Source organism: Castor canadensis, chromosome 7 (assembly GCF_047511655.1).
Source record: "Castor canadensis chromosome 7, mCasCan1.hap1v2, whole genome shotgun sequence".
NCBI classification, from domain to species: Eukaryota; Metazoa; Chordata; class Mammalia; order Rodentia; family Castoridae; genus Castor; species Castor canadensis.
This window is the reverse complement of record NC_133392.1, coordinates 105,107,595-105,128,453: the sequence shown is the minus strand read 5'-3', so window position 1 is coordinate 105,128,453 and position 20,859 is coordinate 105,107,595. Positions and strand designations below refer to the sequence as shown.

Here is a 20,859-nt window from a genome sequence, read left to right as displayed (position 1 = left end):
TGAATCAAGGTTGGTTTGCCACCTGAAAATAAGCCTAACATAGCACATTAACAGAATTTTAAAAATCACAGGATCATCTCAAGATACAGAAAAATCACTTGACAAAAACCCAACACTTTTCCATGAAGAACATACTCAAAAACTAGAAATAGAAGGAAACTTCCTCCATGTGATAAAAGGCATCTACAAATAGCCCACAGCTAATATGATACTTAATAATGAAAAAGTGCATGCCTTCCTTCCAAAATCAGTAACATCTGTGAGATGTCCAATTACACTCCTATTCAGCATCATACTGAAAGTTTTAACCAGGGAATTAGGAAACAAAAGAAATGAAAAGTACCTAGATTGGAAAGGAAAAAAGTACAACAACCACTATTTGCAGATAATCTTATATATAGAAAGTCCAAAGGAATATGCTAAAAACACTATTAGAAATAATAGGTTTGGTAGGTTACACAGCATACAAGATCAGTATATCATTGACTTTCCGTACAGTTAAGAAATTATGAAAAAAAATTCTAATAATATCAAAGAGAACAAAATGTGACTGCTGGAGATGCAGTTCAGTGATAGAGCACTTGCTTAGGAAGAACCTGGGATCAATCTCCAACCTCACAAAAAGAATAAAATGTCAAATTTAAGAGAAGTTTAAAATTTATATTGTGAAAACTACAAAATGGTGAAATTTAAAAAGATCTAAATAAATGGAAGTAAAACATTCCATGTTATTGAACTGAAAAACAATATAGTTAGGATGATGTATTTCTGAAAATTACCTTCAGAAATGCAGTCATAGCATTATACAAATTAACAACCTAATTAAAAAATACGCTATGAAATTGAAGAATTCAATTGAAGACTTCAATTCATTACTGGATTCAAGAATTGAGATTGAATTTAAACTCTGGTAGCAGAAAGAATGGCAATAGCCAGACAGCCCAAGCTTGACAAAAGTTCTTTCTGCACCACAACCTGTAGAAACCTGGCTTGGGACCTCCCCACCATCCCAGATGCTCAACTACACCTGCTCAGCAGAACAGAAAGTGAAAGAAGAACCCAAGAGGAGATTGGCAATGTTATCAGCTAAGCCTGCCCCTGCAAAAGTGGAAAGTAAGCCAAAAAGGCAGAGGGAAAGGATAAATCTTCGGATGAAAGACTGTAAATAAAATGGAAAAGGGGAACAAAGGAATATTCCAAAAATTTATCTGCAGAAGATGAAGACACTAAAAATGAAGACAGTCTATCTTCTGAGGAAGCAGAAGAGAAAGAAATCAAGTCAGATTAATATCATACGTGTCTCATCACTAGTGCCTGACTCCCTTCTTGTGCGACCCAGAGGAATATTTTATCAAGCATTTTATAAATACAAGTTTTTAGCAGCTGTAGAAACATTTTTTTAAAAGGAAGGAATCCCACCTCACCCCATTTTTTAAGTGTAAATGATTTTAAGAGAAGAAATCATTCTCTGGTTATTTGTTGGTACAACCAAAAAATAATGAATTAAGGAGATTTTGTTGAGTGTCATTTATTCCCTAAGTATGAGTTAGTTTTATACTGTGTAACACACAGCATACTAAATGGCTATGTGGAGTCAAAGCCATGCATTTGATAGATCTTGAATATGTTAAATTCTATTACAATGCTGTTTTTTAGTAGAATTGTTTCCTGAAGAAAAACACTCCTTTACTGTTGCTCAGTCAAAACTGTGTGTACCATATAACATCTTTGGTCAGGACAGCCCAATTTTCCTAATAATTTTTTTAATGTACAGTGTAAGATTGAAAACTTGACTATGTAGTATATATGATATAAAATTGTGAATTGGTAGAATTTAACAGCTTATCAACATTTGAAATTCTTAGTACTTGTTATTGCCTTAAAAAAAATTTGCCTCCAAATTTGAAACTGGAAAGTCACCAGAATAACTTAAAAAAAAAAAAAAAACCATATATGGCTTTTTAGGGTTTTAGTATGTGTGCTAAGATTTAGCTACAATTTAAAATGTCTGTGTACTGATCCTCAACACAATCAATAAAAGCACAATTATAGAATAAAAAGAATTCAAGAAGTAGGAACTAAGTTGAGAATTAAGAATTCAATTTATTCAATACCAAGAATAGCTAAAATAATCCTGAAAAAGTAGAACAAAGTAGGCGGACTCAAAATTCTGATTTCAAAACTTACCACAAAATCAAGACAGTGTAGGACTGGCACAAGACAGACACTGGAGTCAGTGGAATAAAAGTGACAACAGAAATAAACTCATACATTTATGGTCAACTGATTTTTTGGGAAGAATGCTAAGACCATCCAATGAGGAAAAGAAAACCTTTTCAATACATGATGCTGGGAAATGGACAGTCATAGAAAATAATGAATTGCTCCCTTATATTAGTGTATACAAAAATTAATTCAAAATAAGGATCAGAGACCTACACTTCAGAGCAACAATATAAATGTCTTAGGGAAAATCCAGGTCAAATCCTCATAACCTAGGTTTTGCCAAGTATTCTTAGATATGAAACCAAATGCATAAGTGAAAAAAAAGGAAAAACTGCACTTCTCCAAAATTGAAACTTCAGTGCTTCAAAAGACATCAAGAAAAAGAAAAGAGAGCCCAGAGTTACTATAATATTTGCAAATCATTTATGTGACATGTGACTTGGACCTATAATATGTAAAGGACTCATATAGCTGAAAAATAAAAGATAACCCAAATTAAAAAGATAATGGATCTGAATAGACCTTTTTCCACAGATGTATAATTAGCTAACACGCACATGAAAAGATGCTCAGCACCCTTACTCTTCAAGGAAGTGCAAATCAGTTATAATGAGATGTCATTTCACACCTATCATGTGGGTAGGATCAGAAAGTCAGATAACGAGTGTTAGTGAAATTGTACACAAAACGGAACCCTTTTACACTAGCGCTGAGAATGTAAATTGTGCAGTTGCTTTGGAGAAAAGGCAACTCACCAAATGATTAAATAGTTTTGATATGACCTAGAAATTCTACTTCTAAGTATATACACAAGAGAAAGGAAACTTGTACATGAACATTTATCACAGCATTATCTATAATAGCTTAAAGTTTTTTCTAATTTAACCCAGCTGCCCCTTTATTTATGCTGTAGTCATAAATGTGTATGTTGCCTCAAAATTCATGTTAAAACCTAACCAGAAAGATGATGGTATTATAAGGGGACCTTTGGGAAGTGACTAGGTAATGAAGGCAGAGCCTTCATATATGTGACTTTATAAAGTTCTACCACAGTGGTAGAACATTTGCCTACTATCTGTTAAGACCTTGGGTTCAATCCTGAGCACCATCTAAAAACCAAAAAAGTAGCCTAATGGGTTGTGTTAGCCTGGTTTTGCCCTTAGGTAAGGTGAAGGAATATGGAGTTCATCATCTATGAGGAACAGCTCTCACCAGATACTGAATCTGCTAGTATCTTTATCTTGGACTCTCTATAAGCCAAAGGTGTCAGCAATAAATTTTTGTTGTTTATAAATTACCCAATCTAAGCACTTGCCTAGCAAGCTCAAGGCCCTGAATTCAAACCCCAGTAATTTCCATTACCAAATTTTTGTGAAGTTTTAGGAGAGAATAAAACTATATATGTATATGTATGGATTCCCTGACTTGTCTTTGGATAAAGATTGTTTACCAGAAATATTTGTATACAATTGTAACTTACATGAAGTTTATCTGGCTTTTTGTGTTTATAAAAATTTGATTATTTTCATACACCCTGTAACTGACTCATGTCAGAATAATAAAATTTTCCCGAAGAGAATGCATCTCTAGAGAAGAAAGAAAACTCTTTTTCACTGATAAGAAATAAGAGTCTTAGAAAATTATTTTATTAATTTATTTGAATGACAAGGTAGAAAACAGAAATTGTTAAAGAATGCAATGACTGGCAGGAAAGGCCAAGATATGCATAACCCATAGAGCTGTAAGCCAAATTAACAGCTACTGCATTCAACAACTACGTTTTAGAATAGTTTGTTACACAGCAATACAGTACTACAACTAATTTTTAATTCATGTTCCAGATTCAGTTGCAATGAAAGATAAGAGATAAAACTCAGATATACCATACTTTTAGTGAAGCATTAAAAAAAATTTAACAAATACTGAAACTTGATCCATGTTCTTCATCTTGTAGAAGTATCAACTTAAAGTGGATCAAGGACCTTAATATAAGACCTGAAACTTTGAAGCTAGTGAAGGAAAGAGTAGAGGATACACTGGAACAAACAGGCATAGGCAATGACTTTCTAAACATATCACAATTGGTTCGGCAACTAAGAGAAAGGATTGACTAGTGGGACTACATGAAACTAAAAAAGCTTCTGCACAACAAAAGAAATAGTCATCAGATTGAAGACACAGCCTACAGAATGGGAGAAAATCTTTGCCAGCTGTACATCTGATATGGGATTAATAACCTAAATATGCAGACAACTCAAAAAAAAAAATTACCCACTGAAGAAATGGGCAAATGAACCAAACAGAGCTTTTTCAAAGGAAGAAATCCAAATAGCCAAAAAACACATGAAGAAATGTTCAACATCCCTGGCCATAAAGGAAATGCAAATCAAAACCATATTAAGATTCCACCTCACTTCTGTTAGAATGGCTATCATCAAGAACACAAATAACAACAAATATTGGCAAAAATGTGGGAAAAAAGGACCCTCATACACTGCTGGGGGGAAAGTAAATTAGTAAACCACTATGGAAAACAGCATAGAGGCTCTTAAAAAAACTAAAATTAGAACGGCCATTATGACCAGTAATAACGGTGCTAGGGATGTATCTGAAGGAATTTAAGTCAAGACGCAATAAAGACACTTGCACACCAATGTTTACTGCAGCACTGTCCACAACAGCCAACCTACGGAAACAATCCAGACACCCTACAACTGATGAATGGATTAAGAAAATGTGATATATATATACACACACACAATGGAGTTTTATTCAGCCATAAGGAAGAATGAAAACATGTGGTTTAAAGTTAAACATATGCAATTGGAGGATATCGTGTTAAGTGAAGCAAGCCAGGCACAGAAAGTCAAAGGCCGCATGTTTTCTCTCATATGTGGGAGACAGACAATGCAAATATAAGCAATCTTATGAAAAACAGCTTACATATGAGAGAGGGAGGGTGAAAGGGAAGGAAGATAAGAAGGTGAATATGGGTAATGTACTTTCCATACAAGAATAAACATAGAATTATTAAACCTGTTGAAATCATCACAAGAAGGGGACTAAAGTAGAAAGGTAAACTATAGAGGGAATGAACAAATTCGAAATATTATACATATATACATGGAAATGTCACAAGGAAACTCCCTGTAGAGCTATCTTAAACAGACAAAAATGCTCCCTCACCACCACCAAAAAAAAAAAAAAAAAAAAACCACCAACCAAAAATAGAACAGGAAGGTAAAATAGGGCTTGTATGGGGATTGATACCAGTGGGAGGGGGGAAGACATAAGGAAAGTGTGAAGGAGGCTGAATGTAGAGGAAGAGACCTGTTGAAACTATTCCAATAATGGAGGGAGGGAGGAAAAAAAAAGAATGATGGAGCCAGTGAACCCGACTATGATATATTGTAAAAACTTCTGTAAATACCACAAGGTACCCAATATAACAATTTAAAAAAACAAATTAAAAAAAAAAAACTAAAAAAAGTTAATGAATAATTACAAATAAATTTATAGTACTACTTTCACTTTCAGTATACAGTCATGCTAAATTAACATATCCAAAAAGCGTGGGGATTTTTCTTAATTTTTGTCAGAACTTATCAAAGCTGTGAATAGACAGAAGATACTCAAACACCTGTATATACTAACAAGTCCATAGTTCACATATATTTTATCCTGAAAGTAAAGTTTTGCTCCTTTTTCAAAATTATACTAGTTGGAGCTTATTAAAGCTTTGTTACATTATATAAGTAGTAGATTTTAACACAAATCAAAGTTATTGAATATAAAAAATGATTATGAATGTAAACTTCTTTTTTACAACCTCAACATTCTGATGGCCTATATGGATACAGAATTGAAACCAAAAATTGCCAGGTGCTATTTCTTCTAATAGTCATATCCAATGTATATTTAAATTTATATGCTATTAGTACATCTTATTCCTTTCATATAGTTCTTCAAACTATAGGAGAAAACAGAAAAGTACCTTTGATCTTGCTTCGTAGGTATTTGAGGACTTCTTGAGTTCCTTTCTGAAAGGATAGAAACAAAGACGAACATTTATCAAAGCATACCCTACAGTTTTATAGATAAGTATGAATATCTGAATTTCAATTTTAAAATAAAGAGCTGAATTCTACATACACTTACAGCAATAATTTCTCTTCGAATGGTTCTCAAAGGATTTCCTTCTAGAGCCAAGAATTTCAAATGAAGGTTTCCCAATGAACAGGGCAGACTACAAACAAATTCATTTCAGGGAAGACATTAAATATAAGGACAATCCAACCAAATTGTAACAATAGAGTAAAAAAAAAAAATCTGACAAACAATATATCATATAATAATCTCAAAGAATGCCCTAAAATATTTCCCCTCAAGATGAATGCTAAATGTATATTTTCAAAGTTGTCATTTGTCACGTTGAAATTGCTAGAAAACAAATGTGAGCTCTGAATCATTAGCTAGCCACTCGGGAGGTGGAAATCAGAAGACCATGGGTCAATGCCAGCCTGAGCAATAGAGAGACCCCATCTCAATCAATATGCTGGGAGCAGTGGTAAGTACCTATCATCCCTGAGACAGGGAAGGTTGTAGGCAGGAGAATCACAGTCCAACCCTGCAAGGCATAAATGCAAGACCTTATTCAAAAACTAAAGTAAGAAGATCTAGGAGCATGGCTCAAGTGGTAGAGAGCCTGCTAGCAAGTGCAATGTCCTAAGTTCAAATCCCAGTACTGTGAAAAAAAAAAAATTTAAACATTTGCTACATTAAACCCAGTGCTAAAAAGTAATTTAAAGATGTAAGTTTTAATGAAGCAGACTTAAGATAACCATTTTCATTGATAATATTTTGATTTTGTACTTCAAGCAAATAAAACTCTTTCTAAACGAAAAACACAAAAAATAGAAAAAAAAATTGCTCACCCAGCTTATGGTTTCATTCAATAAGCAAAATTGCTTTGATCTTCAGCATGCAAAAAGTTAATCCATCTATACACATAAATATGAAATCTCAACAGAATTTATTATTTCTATAAAATACTAGACATTGGTATAAGAATATCAAGATTCTTGTTTTGATGCAGGGCATGATGGGGCATTTCTGTAATCCCAGCACTCAGTAGGCAGAGGCAGGAAGACAGCAAGTACAAGGTCAACACGGGCTACATAGTGATGCCCTATCTTTAAAAGAAAGAAAAAAACCCAAAACTCTTGCTCTCAGGTTTTCAATTGAACAAAGGAAAAGACATGTACACAACTAACCAAAGTATAGCAAAAACAACTTACAGTGCTGGTATGAATATAATATACTACAATCACTTTGGAAAGAGGAAACTTTTAAAGTTAAACATATATCTACCAAATAAGCAATTGCAATCCTATATATTTATATAAAAGAATAAAAAATGTCCACACTGAAATTTACACACAAATACAATAGTCAAAAAACTGAAAATAACTCAAATGTCCCTCAACTAATAGAGAGACAAACTGCTGAATACCTATGATATAGAAAACTCAGTAAGAAAAATGAACAAACTACTGATAAACAGAGCCACGAGTGAACTGCAAAACATTATACTACATGAAAGAAGCCAGACACAAAACTATACATACATGTAATGCCATTTATTTGATATTCTAAAAACGGTAAAACTACAATACCACAGCACATTAGTGGTTGTTAGGTATTAAGGATATGGAAAAGGAACTGACCGCAAAAGGTACAAGGAAATTTTAGGAGAGACAGAAATGTTCTATTTGAGTTTGACAATGGTTATAGAAATAATTAGCCAAATCATCAGATTGGTTAATTTTATTGTATGAAATTATGTATAAAAAACAAATGATATAAAAACATGTCACAAGACAAATGGTTAATAAGTACAGTTGGTATGAGAGCAAATATAGAAACTTGCAGAGTAGCAAAACTTGGATTTGGGCTTAAAAAGAATAGAATTCTCTCAGGCAGTGATGTTAAAAAAAAAAAAAAAAAAGGACATTCCAAGGTAAAGGAACAAAATAAAGAGCTCATTTATAGTTCAGAAAGCAAGATAACACTGGGTACTGGTGACTCACATCTATAATCCTAGCTACTTGGGAGGCAGAGGTCAGAAGGATCACTGTTCAAAGCAGCCCAGGGAAATAATTCTAGAGACCCCATCTTGAAAACACCCAATACAAAAAAAGGGCTGACAGAGTGGCTCAAGTGGTAGAGCTCCCACTTTCCAAGTATAAGGCCCAAGTATGAGTTCAAAATTCCAGTACCACAAAACAAAACAAAACAAAACAAAACAAAAATCCAGCAGGATACCTGTAAGTGAATGAAGTTTGAATATGAAAAACCCTTGAATGTTTTGCTAGAACGTCTGAACCTTATCTTATAAGATGGCAGTTTCCAGTTGTTAGATGAAAGACCAGATGAACCAAAATCTCTGAGGTATTTAAATAAATAAATAAATAAATAAATAAAACAAATTTCTAGAGTTGTACTGTGTAAGAAATTCTAATTTATTGGTGCCTCAAAATCTGTATAGTGGGACAGGGGTTTGAACTCAAGGGCTCTGCCCTTACAAAACAGGCACTCTACCTCTTGAACCATGCCTTCTGTTCATTTTGGTCTGGTTATTTTGGGATGAGGGGGTCTCACAAACTATTTGTCAGGGCTGGCCTTCAACTGTGATCCTCAGACCTCCTGAACTTAGCCTCCAAAGTAGCTAGGATTACTGACGTAAACCACTGGTGCCTGGCTCTCATCAGATGTTTTTACATGGAACAATGACTTGATATCTTTATTTTATATAAACTATTTTAGTAGTGGTTTGAGGAACCAATATTTTAGTTATAAGAGAAGATATGAGATGCAAAATAACTATAATTATCATTAATACCTCAGAAGTACAGAATTTAGGGGAAAAGAAATAACATAAATATTTACTAAATACCATTATGTTCTAGGCCCTTTATCTCCAGCGCTCTGGAGAAAGAGGAAATATATATCAGAAATAATCTGTTACAATTACTTTATTCACTTAATTTTAGATTTGGTTTTTGTTTAAATGTTTGTTTTCTACTGCTTTCATGCAGTAGATTTAATAAAATTACCATGGAGAAAAATTTATATATTAACATTTATAAGAGGCAAGGGCTGGCCAGTGCCAGTGGCTCATCCCTGTATTCCTACCTACTTGGGAGGCTGAAATCAGGAGGATCACTGTTTGAGGCTGCTCAAGCAAATAAATAGTCTGACAGATCCCACCTCCAAAATAATTAGAACAAAGGAGACTGGAGACATGACTTCAGTGACAGAGCACCTGCTTTGCAAGTGTAAAGTCATTGAGTTCAAACCCGTCCCACCAACAATTAAAAAAAAAAAGGCAACAACTACTTTTATTCATTAATTGTAAGATAAGGCACTTTTATGAATATCCAGTTCATTTATTTATTGTTATATTTAAGTGAAAATGTAATCACTACTGAAGCATTCAAATCTATAGCTAAGTTATACCATAGTTAAGTCGTACATGAATGTTGTGAAAACAAATCTAATGTTTTAAAATACTCACTAAAACATAAAGGTTAAGGAAAATCTGCCTTGCCTAAATGTTTCTTTTTCTGTGAACAGTGCCCATTTTTTCTGGCATCTAAGGTAAAAACCTTAGACATCTAATTGGTACATAATCCTTGAGTAAGTCTGAGTGTCATTATTTTGTATCTATAAAATAATTCTACCTCTAAGTATTATGGTTCTATAACTTCTCCTAATTCTTTGTTGATTTCTATCTCCAACACAGTCTCTCATACCTTTTCACACCATTCCTTTTCATCCCAACTGCTATCATGGTACAGGTCATCAATACATAAGAGAGAAATCTACATAGCTATAAATATAGCGAGTTGGATATAGCAAGTGTTACATGGTGAGAAATATTAAGTTAAACTAAAAGAGTTTTATTCAGATATTCTATGCCAAAACACTCCAATGTAGTCAGCTCACTACCATCAATGTATTGTTTTTAATGAGATTACAATCAAAGTAGTTCTGTTCATAGTCTTTGAATAACCCTAACTAATGAAACCTGATTCTTCAAGAGCCTCTTCCACATGAATCAATTTAGGTTTTTAAGCCCTAAATTCTTCTAACTTCCCTATTCACACCCTATTTTTAGGATTCCCAAAGTTTTGTGTTGTTTCCTCCTGCCATGTGGATCACATACCTCCTTACACATGAACTTGAAAATCACAGCCATTCTTTAAATATGACATAGTGGAACTAGAATGAGGCATGATCCTGAAAGTGGGTATGTTCTTAAAGTTTGTCCTCTAGGCAATTTTAACTTTCTTCACTCTAGTTCCAGTCCTGAAGTCTGTCCTGATTCCTCTAAACAAATTATAAGTCCTTTAATCCCCCAAAGCATTATGTATTTCTATTTTAGTTTTACATTAATTTTACAAATCCAACTTATCAAGCACTTTCTATGTGCCAAGGCTCTGGTTTAGGAATTAGATCAAAACAAATAAAATATTCAACGTTCTTAGAGTTTAGCTCTAGTGAGTTATAGTAACTTATAAATACATCTGCTTCTCTTAGTATATCAAGTTGGCTGCCAAGGACAAAACCTAATTGTTCTTTGAACATAATGATTGCTCAAAAAATACTGAGTTAATTTTAAAAAATAGCATGTATATATTTTATAAATTTTTTAAACAAAAAAAATATAACTATATACATGTATAATTTCTATTTATTTGGTCTTTTAACTTACCTACTAATATCATTGTTGCTTAGGTCAAGTCTTTCCAAAGACTGTAGTAGTGAAATTTCATCTGGAACAGATTTCAACTTGTTATCTCTCAGGTCTAGTACAAGGATAGAATTCAGATGCTTAAGATGTTCTGCCCCTAACTTTTCAATCTGGTTTTCACCTACATGCAATTCCTACAAAATCAAACATTAGTTATGTGTATTTTTTATACAGTGTTATGCTAGATAATGAAAATTGTGAATACTCTTAATTTCAAATCACTGAAACACGTGTAAAAAAAAAACAAAACTTTTTAATTACTATGGTAGTTTAAATTTTCAATTACATTTAAGCCATCTTAAAATAGCGGAAAGTAAATTTTCAAGAATTTTATGGCAATTTCAAAATAATTAAGGTTTCTGGCAGAAACAAGTAGTTTATAAAACTAAAGGAGAGGAATGATTTGGTAATTACATTTCTAGGACTAATAAAAGTATAAATCTAAAAGCTACACTGATAGAAAATAAGTTTCAGAAAAAATCAATATCAGCTCAAAGAAGTTATCTGCATTATAGTCAGCTTATTACATAATATTATTAGTGATTATTATATACATTGATTTCCCATTAGCAGAATCTATCATTATCAGATGGAAAATTTGCTAATCTTAGTAAATAAAAACTTTTCTAATTTTTTTAAATCACTGTCAATATTCTATTAAAAAGCAAAATTTTACAACACAGATGCATAAAAGTCTATTAAAAAAAAGAAAAGCATGATAAATTTGTAAGTCAATATCAATGTTACACTTAAAGTCAAAAGAAAGTAATGTTAAACAAACCTAATTATGATCAGGTAAAGGTGAGAAGCAGCAACTTAAAGAATCAGACACATATTCCTTACTGGAATTCTAGGTCTCCTACAGTATTGCCCCAACTTATCATTTTAGTCTCATTATAAAGAACTTTTCCAGTTATAAACTACTTGCCAGTTAAACAGACAAATCTGGATTTTTAAAAATTATTTCTTTGGAAACATCCATTACTAGCAAAATATCATTAATGTCAGTAATCATTAAAATTCTGAAAAATATTAACACAAGAAAAACATGGTACATGAAGCTAATATGTATGCATACTATAAAACAAGGTTAGTTCCTCGATAAAAACTTCATTTTCCTACATAACTTTGCAAAATGTAAAGTTATGTAACAAACAACTAAATGGTACCTTCAATAGTCTACAAGAAGGAAATTGTGGTAGAAAACGTAGTTTATTCCTCCGCAAATAAAGCAATTCTAGTGATTCCATGCCAGCCAACTCAGAAGGTACAGTTTCCAAGAGATTTGAATTACAATCCAAATGCTTTAATCCTGTAATATATATTTAGTGAAAATCAAAACACTTTTTATGGAGAAGAAAAATTAGTCTATGATGATACAGAACTTGACTTATATGAACCTGTACCACTGTACATGGCCATAATAGGAACTGCTAAATTCTCTGCAGCTATAGTAAGCTTTATTTTCCTAAAAGCAAGTTGTATCAACTTGAAATTTATGTAATTTTTAAAATATAGAAGATTTACTTTTCATTCTACTTATTTCTGCTGGCAAACTCTTCAGCAGGTTACTGGAAAGATTGAGTCGCAACACACTGGACAGAGAAGAAAAGCTAGCAGGAACAGTTGTTAGACGATTGTTCGAAAGATCCTTTAAAAAGAAAAAGATAGAATCAATAAATGAGTATATGGAAACATAAATACTCCTAAAAGGGATTTCAGGATTTCCGGGAATTATAATGTAAAAAAGACTAATTCAGAGGTAACAGACTTGGTAACCCCCATTCACTGATCATCTCACAGATAATCATTAATTTTAATAGTTCTTTTCAACATCTACAGGCCTACCATGTGTTCATCAACATAGTGGGTAGAAATTACAATGAATTTTTACTTTAGAAATATTTTACACAAAGCTTTCTAAGCCATGCTATATAATTTATGCATCTTTGGGATGCATAAATCCACTTGTTCATCTAATTATTGAGTACCTATAATGAATTGGGCACATTGTTGTAACATATAATATGAAATGAAAAATATCTTTGCAAGATAGGAAAAAAAAAACCAGAAAGCTAAAAAGGTAGCCTCTATAATTTGGGGGCAGTTTTTCTGCTGTTTCTGCTGACCCTAGTGAGACTGCTTTAACCAAGACCAGAAGTCTGTTCTCTACTTTTGACTCATTCAAGTTTAGTTCATCTCCATACTTTTGGTGCTTCTTTAAATCTTGATGTCCTTCCTTCCTTCCTTCCAACTCTCAATCCATGTCTCATTCTCTCCCTCGCCCTCTCTCCCCCTAACTTCCTCTGTCCTTCTCCTTCTCTGTTATATTTTTTTGTCATGAAAGAATCTACTTTTGGCAACACAGGGATTTGAACTCATAGCTTTGTGTTTGTTAAAAAGGCACTCTATTGCTTGACCCAGCCTTTTCCACTCTGGTTATTTTGTACATAGGGTCTTGCTTTTTGACCAGCCCAGCCCAGACAATGATCCTCTTATTTTATGCTTCCACCTCAGCTTTTTTTATGTTGAGATGGGGGGTCTCCACAAACTTCTTTGCCAGGGCGGCCTGGAACTGCAATCATCTGAATTTCAGGCTCCCACATAGCTTGAGATGACAGATGCACACCACTGCACCCAGCTAATAGTTTAGATGGGGTCTTGTGAACTATTTGCCAAGACTAGCTTTGAACCACGATCCTCCAAATCTCACCTTCCCAAGAAGCTAGGATTACAAGTGTGAGCCGTCAGTGCCTGGTTGAGAGAACTTTTTTAAAAAAATACTCTTTAAAAGACAATGCGATGGGGGGAGAGGGGATAAAGGAGAATGAGGGAGGGGGTTAATTCAAGTACAATATATTTGATATGTTTTAGGAACTTTTGCAAATGCCACAATGTAACCCAAGCACAACAATAAAAACAAAAGACAATGTTATGAATCAGATATTTCAGTAGCTATCAGTAAATTATTAGGTAAGACCAATGACAACAATGAATAAGAATAAATGAATTAAAGGAACCATTCTCTGAAGCTGTGAAGACTTCTATTTAGTCAAATATCAAACTGTATTGTGTAGCTGAATAAATCAGGAAGATAAAAAAAGGTAAAAATGTTGGATGAGCTAATTAAAACTACATAGTTATTATCATAATATGGCAATATCATAATCTACAACACAGTACAATCAATAGTTAAAATACCACAAGCTGTAACAATCAGGAAACTGCTAATAAATAAATACTATATAATATCAAAAGTTATGGATAGCAGGTACTCTGTTTCTGCTTCCTGGGCACCATAATGGGAACTGCTCTGCTTGATAAGCCCATCTTGCTATGATGGATAGAAAGCTCTGAAATTGACTGGTTTGATGACTTCCAAGTTCTTTACTTACTGAAACTGAAGCTAGAAGTCTCACCTATTTCTTCTTTTTTTTAAAAAAACAAATCTCTGATGTAGAGAGTTGATGTAGTACAAACAACACAAACTAAAGGCAGTATGAGAAGTTGTGGTTTCCTAGAAGATGTTCTCCATGATTTCTACTAAAATCATCTACAAGATAATGACAATTTAGCCTGGGCACTTCTCACTACTTTTCTGGATATTATTCCTATAAGGCACTGAAAAGTTTGTAAACAAGAGGCAGACTACTTATGGGGAAAAAAAAAGTATTATCTATATGAAGAAGAGTGAATTAAATTTTTAAAGATTCATAAATCATTGGTTTTCTAAGTATTATACTCTAGGATATAATGTATTGCTCTAGAAGACTTATTTCTTAAAACAGATCTTGCTTTCTCGAAGAAAATTTTACTTAAACTAAGAACTAAATTCAGAATTCACCTAGGTCCTTATTAAGTTGGCATCATGAAACTTACAAGGTTTTTTTGTACTTTTTATTTAAATCAATTTTAATTGATCTTTGAAAACAAATACTAGTGAGGATAACATGGAATGTTTCAATATATTTATTGTATAAAGTTGAAATTGGTAAACACACTTATTTCTTCAAACATTTATTTTTTTTCTTCACGGTAATAACACTTAATGTAGAGCAAAAAATAAAACATGTTTTATTTCTTTTGTACCCTTTATAATATTTATTAGTGGAGGATCCAAGATGGCGGTTAGGGTAGGGAATCAGAAATCCTGAGCTCCAGAAACCACCTTGAGACATCAGAGCTACACTTGGGTAATTCTGATTGCTTCCAGGCAAAATGATAACCACCATCACATTAGCTGCACATAAAATTCAAAGACTGACCCCTAAATCAGCTTTTAATTGGACCCAACAGCCACGAAGATCCCTATAGCACAGCCAGCAAGGTGTGTCCAACCTGGGAATAAAGTACCTTGGCCATTTCTTTTTCTTTTCTTTCCTACCAACAAGCACAAGAAGAGCATCAATCAGAACTGAACTCTGTGACATCCTGGACCCCTAACCCATGGAAAGCCTACATATGTTGTGCCATTAACTCCACTGGCAGGTTCCAAAGCTACCTGCATGAATCTGCACAAAGAACAGGTGAGCATCACACACACACTCGACTTCCCTACCCACCCCATGGGAACATAATTCAGCACAGCCCCTGGGCAGACTGACCCCCCCTCCACAACAAAACTGAAAAGCATAAACAGTGAACTGTAATCTAACACTGACAGTGGAGGTGGGGGTGGAGCACTGAACCTAACCCAGAGAAAGGGGATGGTGTAAGGAACTGAACTCTCAATGAACAAATGCAGGAAAAGCAACAAAGGCTAAGAGCAGGGGTAGATTGACAACCCAACCTCCCAAACAGAGGCAGGTGGTGGATCCCAGAACTGGTTTCCTGGGACAGAGAGCAGTATTCAAAACTGAATTATCCCACCTTGCTGGGGGTGAAGCTGACCAAACAGAGTTGTAGCTGTAGGGCAACACAGTGGCCCCATGGTGAAAACAACAGTTCTGACCACCCTGCATGAACTGGCGGAATTACCTCAGCTCCCAATTGCAATTTGCCCAGTGGACAGAAGGAATCAAATACTACTCAGAAGCCAGTCACATCAGGGCTCCCACTTGTATGCTAATATCAGGATTAGATGCCTAAGGAATAATTAGAAAAGTTTTACCAAAAGACTGAAATTATTGTTGTTCCTGTACCTGGTGTATTTTTTTTCTGTATTATTAACTTCACATCACTATTTTCTTATCCCTATTATTAGTCCCTTCACTTTCTCTCCTTTCCTTGTACTACAATCCATTGTTCTCCTTCCCAACTACTCTTTCTGCCCCTTCTTATCTACTCTCTCCCTGTCTTCATCCCCCCTCCTAGCTTTCCCCAACTTGTCACCACACTATCCCTCCCTCCTACAAACTCACCACCTGCTGACTAGCCTACTGTACCAATTGCATACAACTCCAGCCCCCTACAGCCCCTGACACAAGCACCCTCCACTATAACAGAAATACACCCAAACATGCACAAGGACCACAAAACCCAGTAGCCCCTGACCAAGCACCCTCCACAACAGAAATACACCCAAACACGCACAAGGGCCTCTTCTCCCATCCCCCCCTCCCACCTTCCCCTCCACTTTTAGTGCTCCTTTTATCAATTACCCAGCTACATCTAGCCTAATAATCATTAGCCCCCCAGCTCTTACTGGTTATAGATATTATCACCAAGGCATTTTCTACATAATATGTAAACAACTGGCCTGGAATTGAACCTGTGAATTTGTTATTGCTAAATTACATCTCCAGGCTAGGGGCAGAAAGAGCACATCAACCTAGCTGACAACCAAGTCAGTCACAAAACAAAAATTAAATCAAGGGAAAGAAAACTGGCAATTAAAACCACCGACTACCCTATCAACATAGTTGCATGGCACAGAGTGATGACAAGGAGGAGGGATGGAAAACACACTCGTTATTTTAACAGAGAATTCAGTGGAAAATGACAGACAACCAGTTCCTGACCCCCAGAAAACAATAATAAATGTCACTAGGGAGCCCAGTGATGCCCACAAAAAACCCTCAAAGAGGAAATCTTGAAAGAAATCACTGAGAAACACATGGAAAAGATACTAGACATGGTTAACCAGAATATACAAGATGCACTCGAGAAATTTCAAGACAAAAATAAAGACATGTGAGGACACAGAAACGAATAAATGAAATCAGAGAGGACTTTGACAAACACCAAAGTGAAACAAAAGAGAGATATATGAATTAAAGATGACAACACAAAATATAAAAGAAGACATGAAAAACCTCAGAAAAATGAATCAAACAGAAATTCCGGAAATAAAAAATCTTTATAGTTAAAAAAGAGTGGAAGGCTACTCCAGCAGATGAGAATAAGTGGAAGACAGAATATTATAACTCTCATATAACCATCAAAAGACCAAATCTGAAAATCATGGGCAGTGAAGAAGGAAAACAGGTTCAAGCCAAAGGGGTACACAATATATTCAATAAAATAACAACAGAATATTTCTCAAATCTCGAGAAAGTTTTGCCCATTCAGGTACAGGAAGCCTCCAGGACACCAAACACACTTGACCAAAATAGAACCTCTTCACAGCATATTATCATTAAAACAACAAGCACAGAGAACAGAGAAAGAATAATGAAGGCTATAAGAGAGAAAAAACAAATAACATATAAAGGTAAACCCATCAAAATAATAGCAGACTTCTCAACGGAAACTTTAAAAGCAAGAATGGCATGGAGTAAGGTATTTCAAGCACTAAATGAAAATAATTTCAGCCCTAGGATACTCTACCCGGCAAAACTATCACTCAAAATTGACAGAACAATAAAAACCTTCCACAATAAAGACAAACTAAACCAATATATGACCACTAAGCCATCACTACAGAAGATTCTACAAAGAATTCTACACACAGAAGATGAAGGCAAACAAAACCACAAGAGGAGGGGAAGCATCAAACCACAAGAGAAGAAAAAAAGAAGCAATCAGAGAGTAGCACTGATTTGACTGCACACAATCAAATCCTTAAACAACAAAAATAACTAAATGGCAGGAATGACCACATACCTATCAATATTAACACTGAATGTCAATGGACTCAACTCCCCCATCAAAAGACACCATTTGGCAAACTGGATTAAAAAGGAAGATCGGACAATCTGTTGTTTACAAGACCCATCTTATTGACAGAAATAAACACTGGTTTAGGGTAAAAGTGTGAAAGATTTACCAAGCCAATGGCCCCAGGGAACAGGCAGGTGGAGCAATACTTACATCAGACAAAGTAGACTACAAGCTTATCTTGGTCAAATGAGAAAAAGAAGGATACTTCAAACTAATAAAAAGGGCAATACATCAAGAGGAAGTAACAATTATCAACCTATATGCACCCAATGTCAGTGCACCCACTTTTATCAAACATACTTTAAAGGACTTAAAAGCACATATAGACTCCAACACAGTGGTAGTGGGAGACTTTAATAGCCCTCTATACCAATAGATAGGTCATCCAAACAAAAAATCCTAGTTCTAAATGACACCACATATCAAATGGTCCTAACTGATGTCTACAAAATATTTCATCTGATAACATTCTTCTCAGCAGCTCATGGAACTTTCTTCAAAATAGATCATATCTTAGGGCATAAAGCAAGCCTTACCAAATATAAGAAAATAGAAATAAACCCCTGCAGTTCATCTGATCATAATGCATTAAAAGTAGAACTCAAAAAGAAAAGCAACAGCAGGAAATACGCAAATTATTGGAAGCTACATAAACATTGCTCGACAATCTGTGGGTCATAGAAAAAATAAGAGAGGAAATCAAAAGGTTCATGGAAGTTAATGAAAGTGAAAACACCACCTACCAGAACCTACAGGACACAGCAAAGGCAGTCCTGAGAGGAAAGTTTATAGCCATGAGTGCATATAGTAAAAGGATAGAAAGATCTCAAATAACTGACCTAATGCTGTATCTCTAAAACTACTAGAAAAACAAGAACAAGCAGAACCCAAAACAAGCAGAAGAGGAGAGAAATAATAAAAATAAGGGCTGAAATAAATGAAATCAAGACCCCCCCCCAAAAAAAGCCATATAGAGAATCAATGAAACAAAAAAGCTGGTTCTTTGAAAAAATAAACAAGATTGGCAAGCTCCAGGCAAATCTGACTAAAATAAGGAGGGAAAAGACCCAATTAGTAAAATCAGAAACAAAAAATGGGAGATAACAGCAAACACCAAGGAAATTTAAGGAATCATCAGAGATTACCTTGAGAACCTATATTCGAATAAACTGGAAAACCTTGAAGAAATGGACAAATTTCTAGATACTTATGACCATCCAAAACTGAACCTACAGAATATTAACCACTTAAACCAATCTATAACATGTAAAGAAATGTAAGCAGCTATAAACTCTTCCAAAAAAAGAAAAGTCCAGGACCTGACAGATTCTCTGCTGAATTCTATCAGACCTTTAAAGAAGAACTAATATCAACCCCCCTTAAACTTTTCCATGAAATAGAAAGGGAAGGAACACTGTCTAACTCATTCTATGAAGCCAGTATTACACTTATCCCAAACTGGACAAGGACACATTAAAAAAGGTGAACTACGAGCCATTCTCTTTAATGAACACTGATGCAAAAATCCTCAATAAAATAATGGCAAACTGAATCCAACAACATATTAGAAAGATCATTCACCATGACCAAGTCGGCTTCATCCCAGGTATGCAGGGATGGTTCAACAAATGCAAATCAATAAATGTAATACAGCACATTAATAGAAGCAAAGACAAAAACCACCTGATCATCTCAATAGATGCAGGAAAAAGTCTATGATAAGATTCAACACCATTTCATGATAAAAACTAAAAAACCTAGGAACAGAAGGAATGTACCTCAACATTATAAACGCAATATATGACATACTTGCAGACAACATCAAACTTAATGAGGAAAAACTGAAACCATTTCCCCTAAAGTCAGGAACGAGACAAGGATGCCCACTCTCCCCACTCCTCCCACTCCTATTCAGCATAGTCCTGGAATTCCTAGCCACATCAATAAGGCAAGAAGAAGAAATAGTCAAAGTATCCCTATTTACAGACAAAATGATCCTATACCTCAAAGAACCAAAAAACTCCACCCAAAAACTCTTAAACACCATAAACAGCTTTAACAATGTAGCAGGAAACAAGAATCTTACAAAAATTAGTAGTCTTTCTATACACCAACAATGAACAAATTGAGAAATATAGGAAGACAATTCCATTTACAGTAGCCTCAAAAAAAAAAAAAGCAAATACCTAGGAATAAACTTAACAAATGATGTAAATGACCTCTACATGTACAAGAACAACTACAAACCACTGAACAAAGAAACTGAAGAAGACTACTGAAGGTGGAAAGATCTCCTATGCTCATGGACTGAGACAATCAAAAATGGCTATACTACCAAAAGCAATCTACACGTTCAACACAATTCCGATCAAAATCCCAGTGATACTTATCACAGAGATTGGAAAATCTACCCTAAAGTTCATTTGGAACAAAAAAGACCACAAATAGCCAAGGCAATACTGAGCCAAAAGAGCAACGCTGGAGCTATCACAATACCTGACTATAAACTGTATTAGCAATAAAAACAGCATGGTAGTGACACAAAAGCAGATATGAAGACCAGTGGAACAGAATAGAGGACCCAGATATGAATCCACGCAGCTTTGCCCACCTTATTTTTAACAAAGGTGCCAAAAACATACGATGCAGAAAATACAGTCTCTTTAACAAATGTTGGTGGGAAAAGTGGTTATCTGCCTGCACAAAACTGAAAATAG

General features: G+C 34.6%; 1 protein-coding gene across 4 annotated transcripts in view; it reads right to left on the bottom strand.

Moving 5' to 3' along the window:
* The window catches only part of Lrrc40 (leucine rich repeat containing 40), a 56,404-nt gene that overhangs the window by 22,085 nt on the left and 13,460 nt on the right, over positions 1-20,859 (bottom strand). For 2 of the 4 annotated variants that reach the window (XM_020180253.2, XM_074079780.1), the window contains exons 5-9: positions 12,569-12,692; positions 12,211-12,353; positions 11,003-11,175; positions 6,379-6,472; positions 6,221-6,266 (exon numbers count right to left, since the gene is read on the bottom strand). In XM_020180253.2, coding sequence (XP_020035842.2) covers positions 6,221-6,266; positions 6,379-6,472; positions 11,003-11,175; positions 12,211-12,353; positions 12,569-12,692 — 580 coding nt within the window. The remainder of the gene's footprint in view (positions 1-6,220; positions 6,267-6,378; positions 6,473-11,002; positions 11,176-12,210; positions 12,354-12,568; positions 12,693-20,859) is intronic. The other 2 variants (XM_074079781.1, XM_020180254.2) reach the window with 1 other exon arrangement.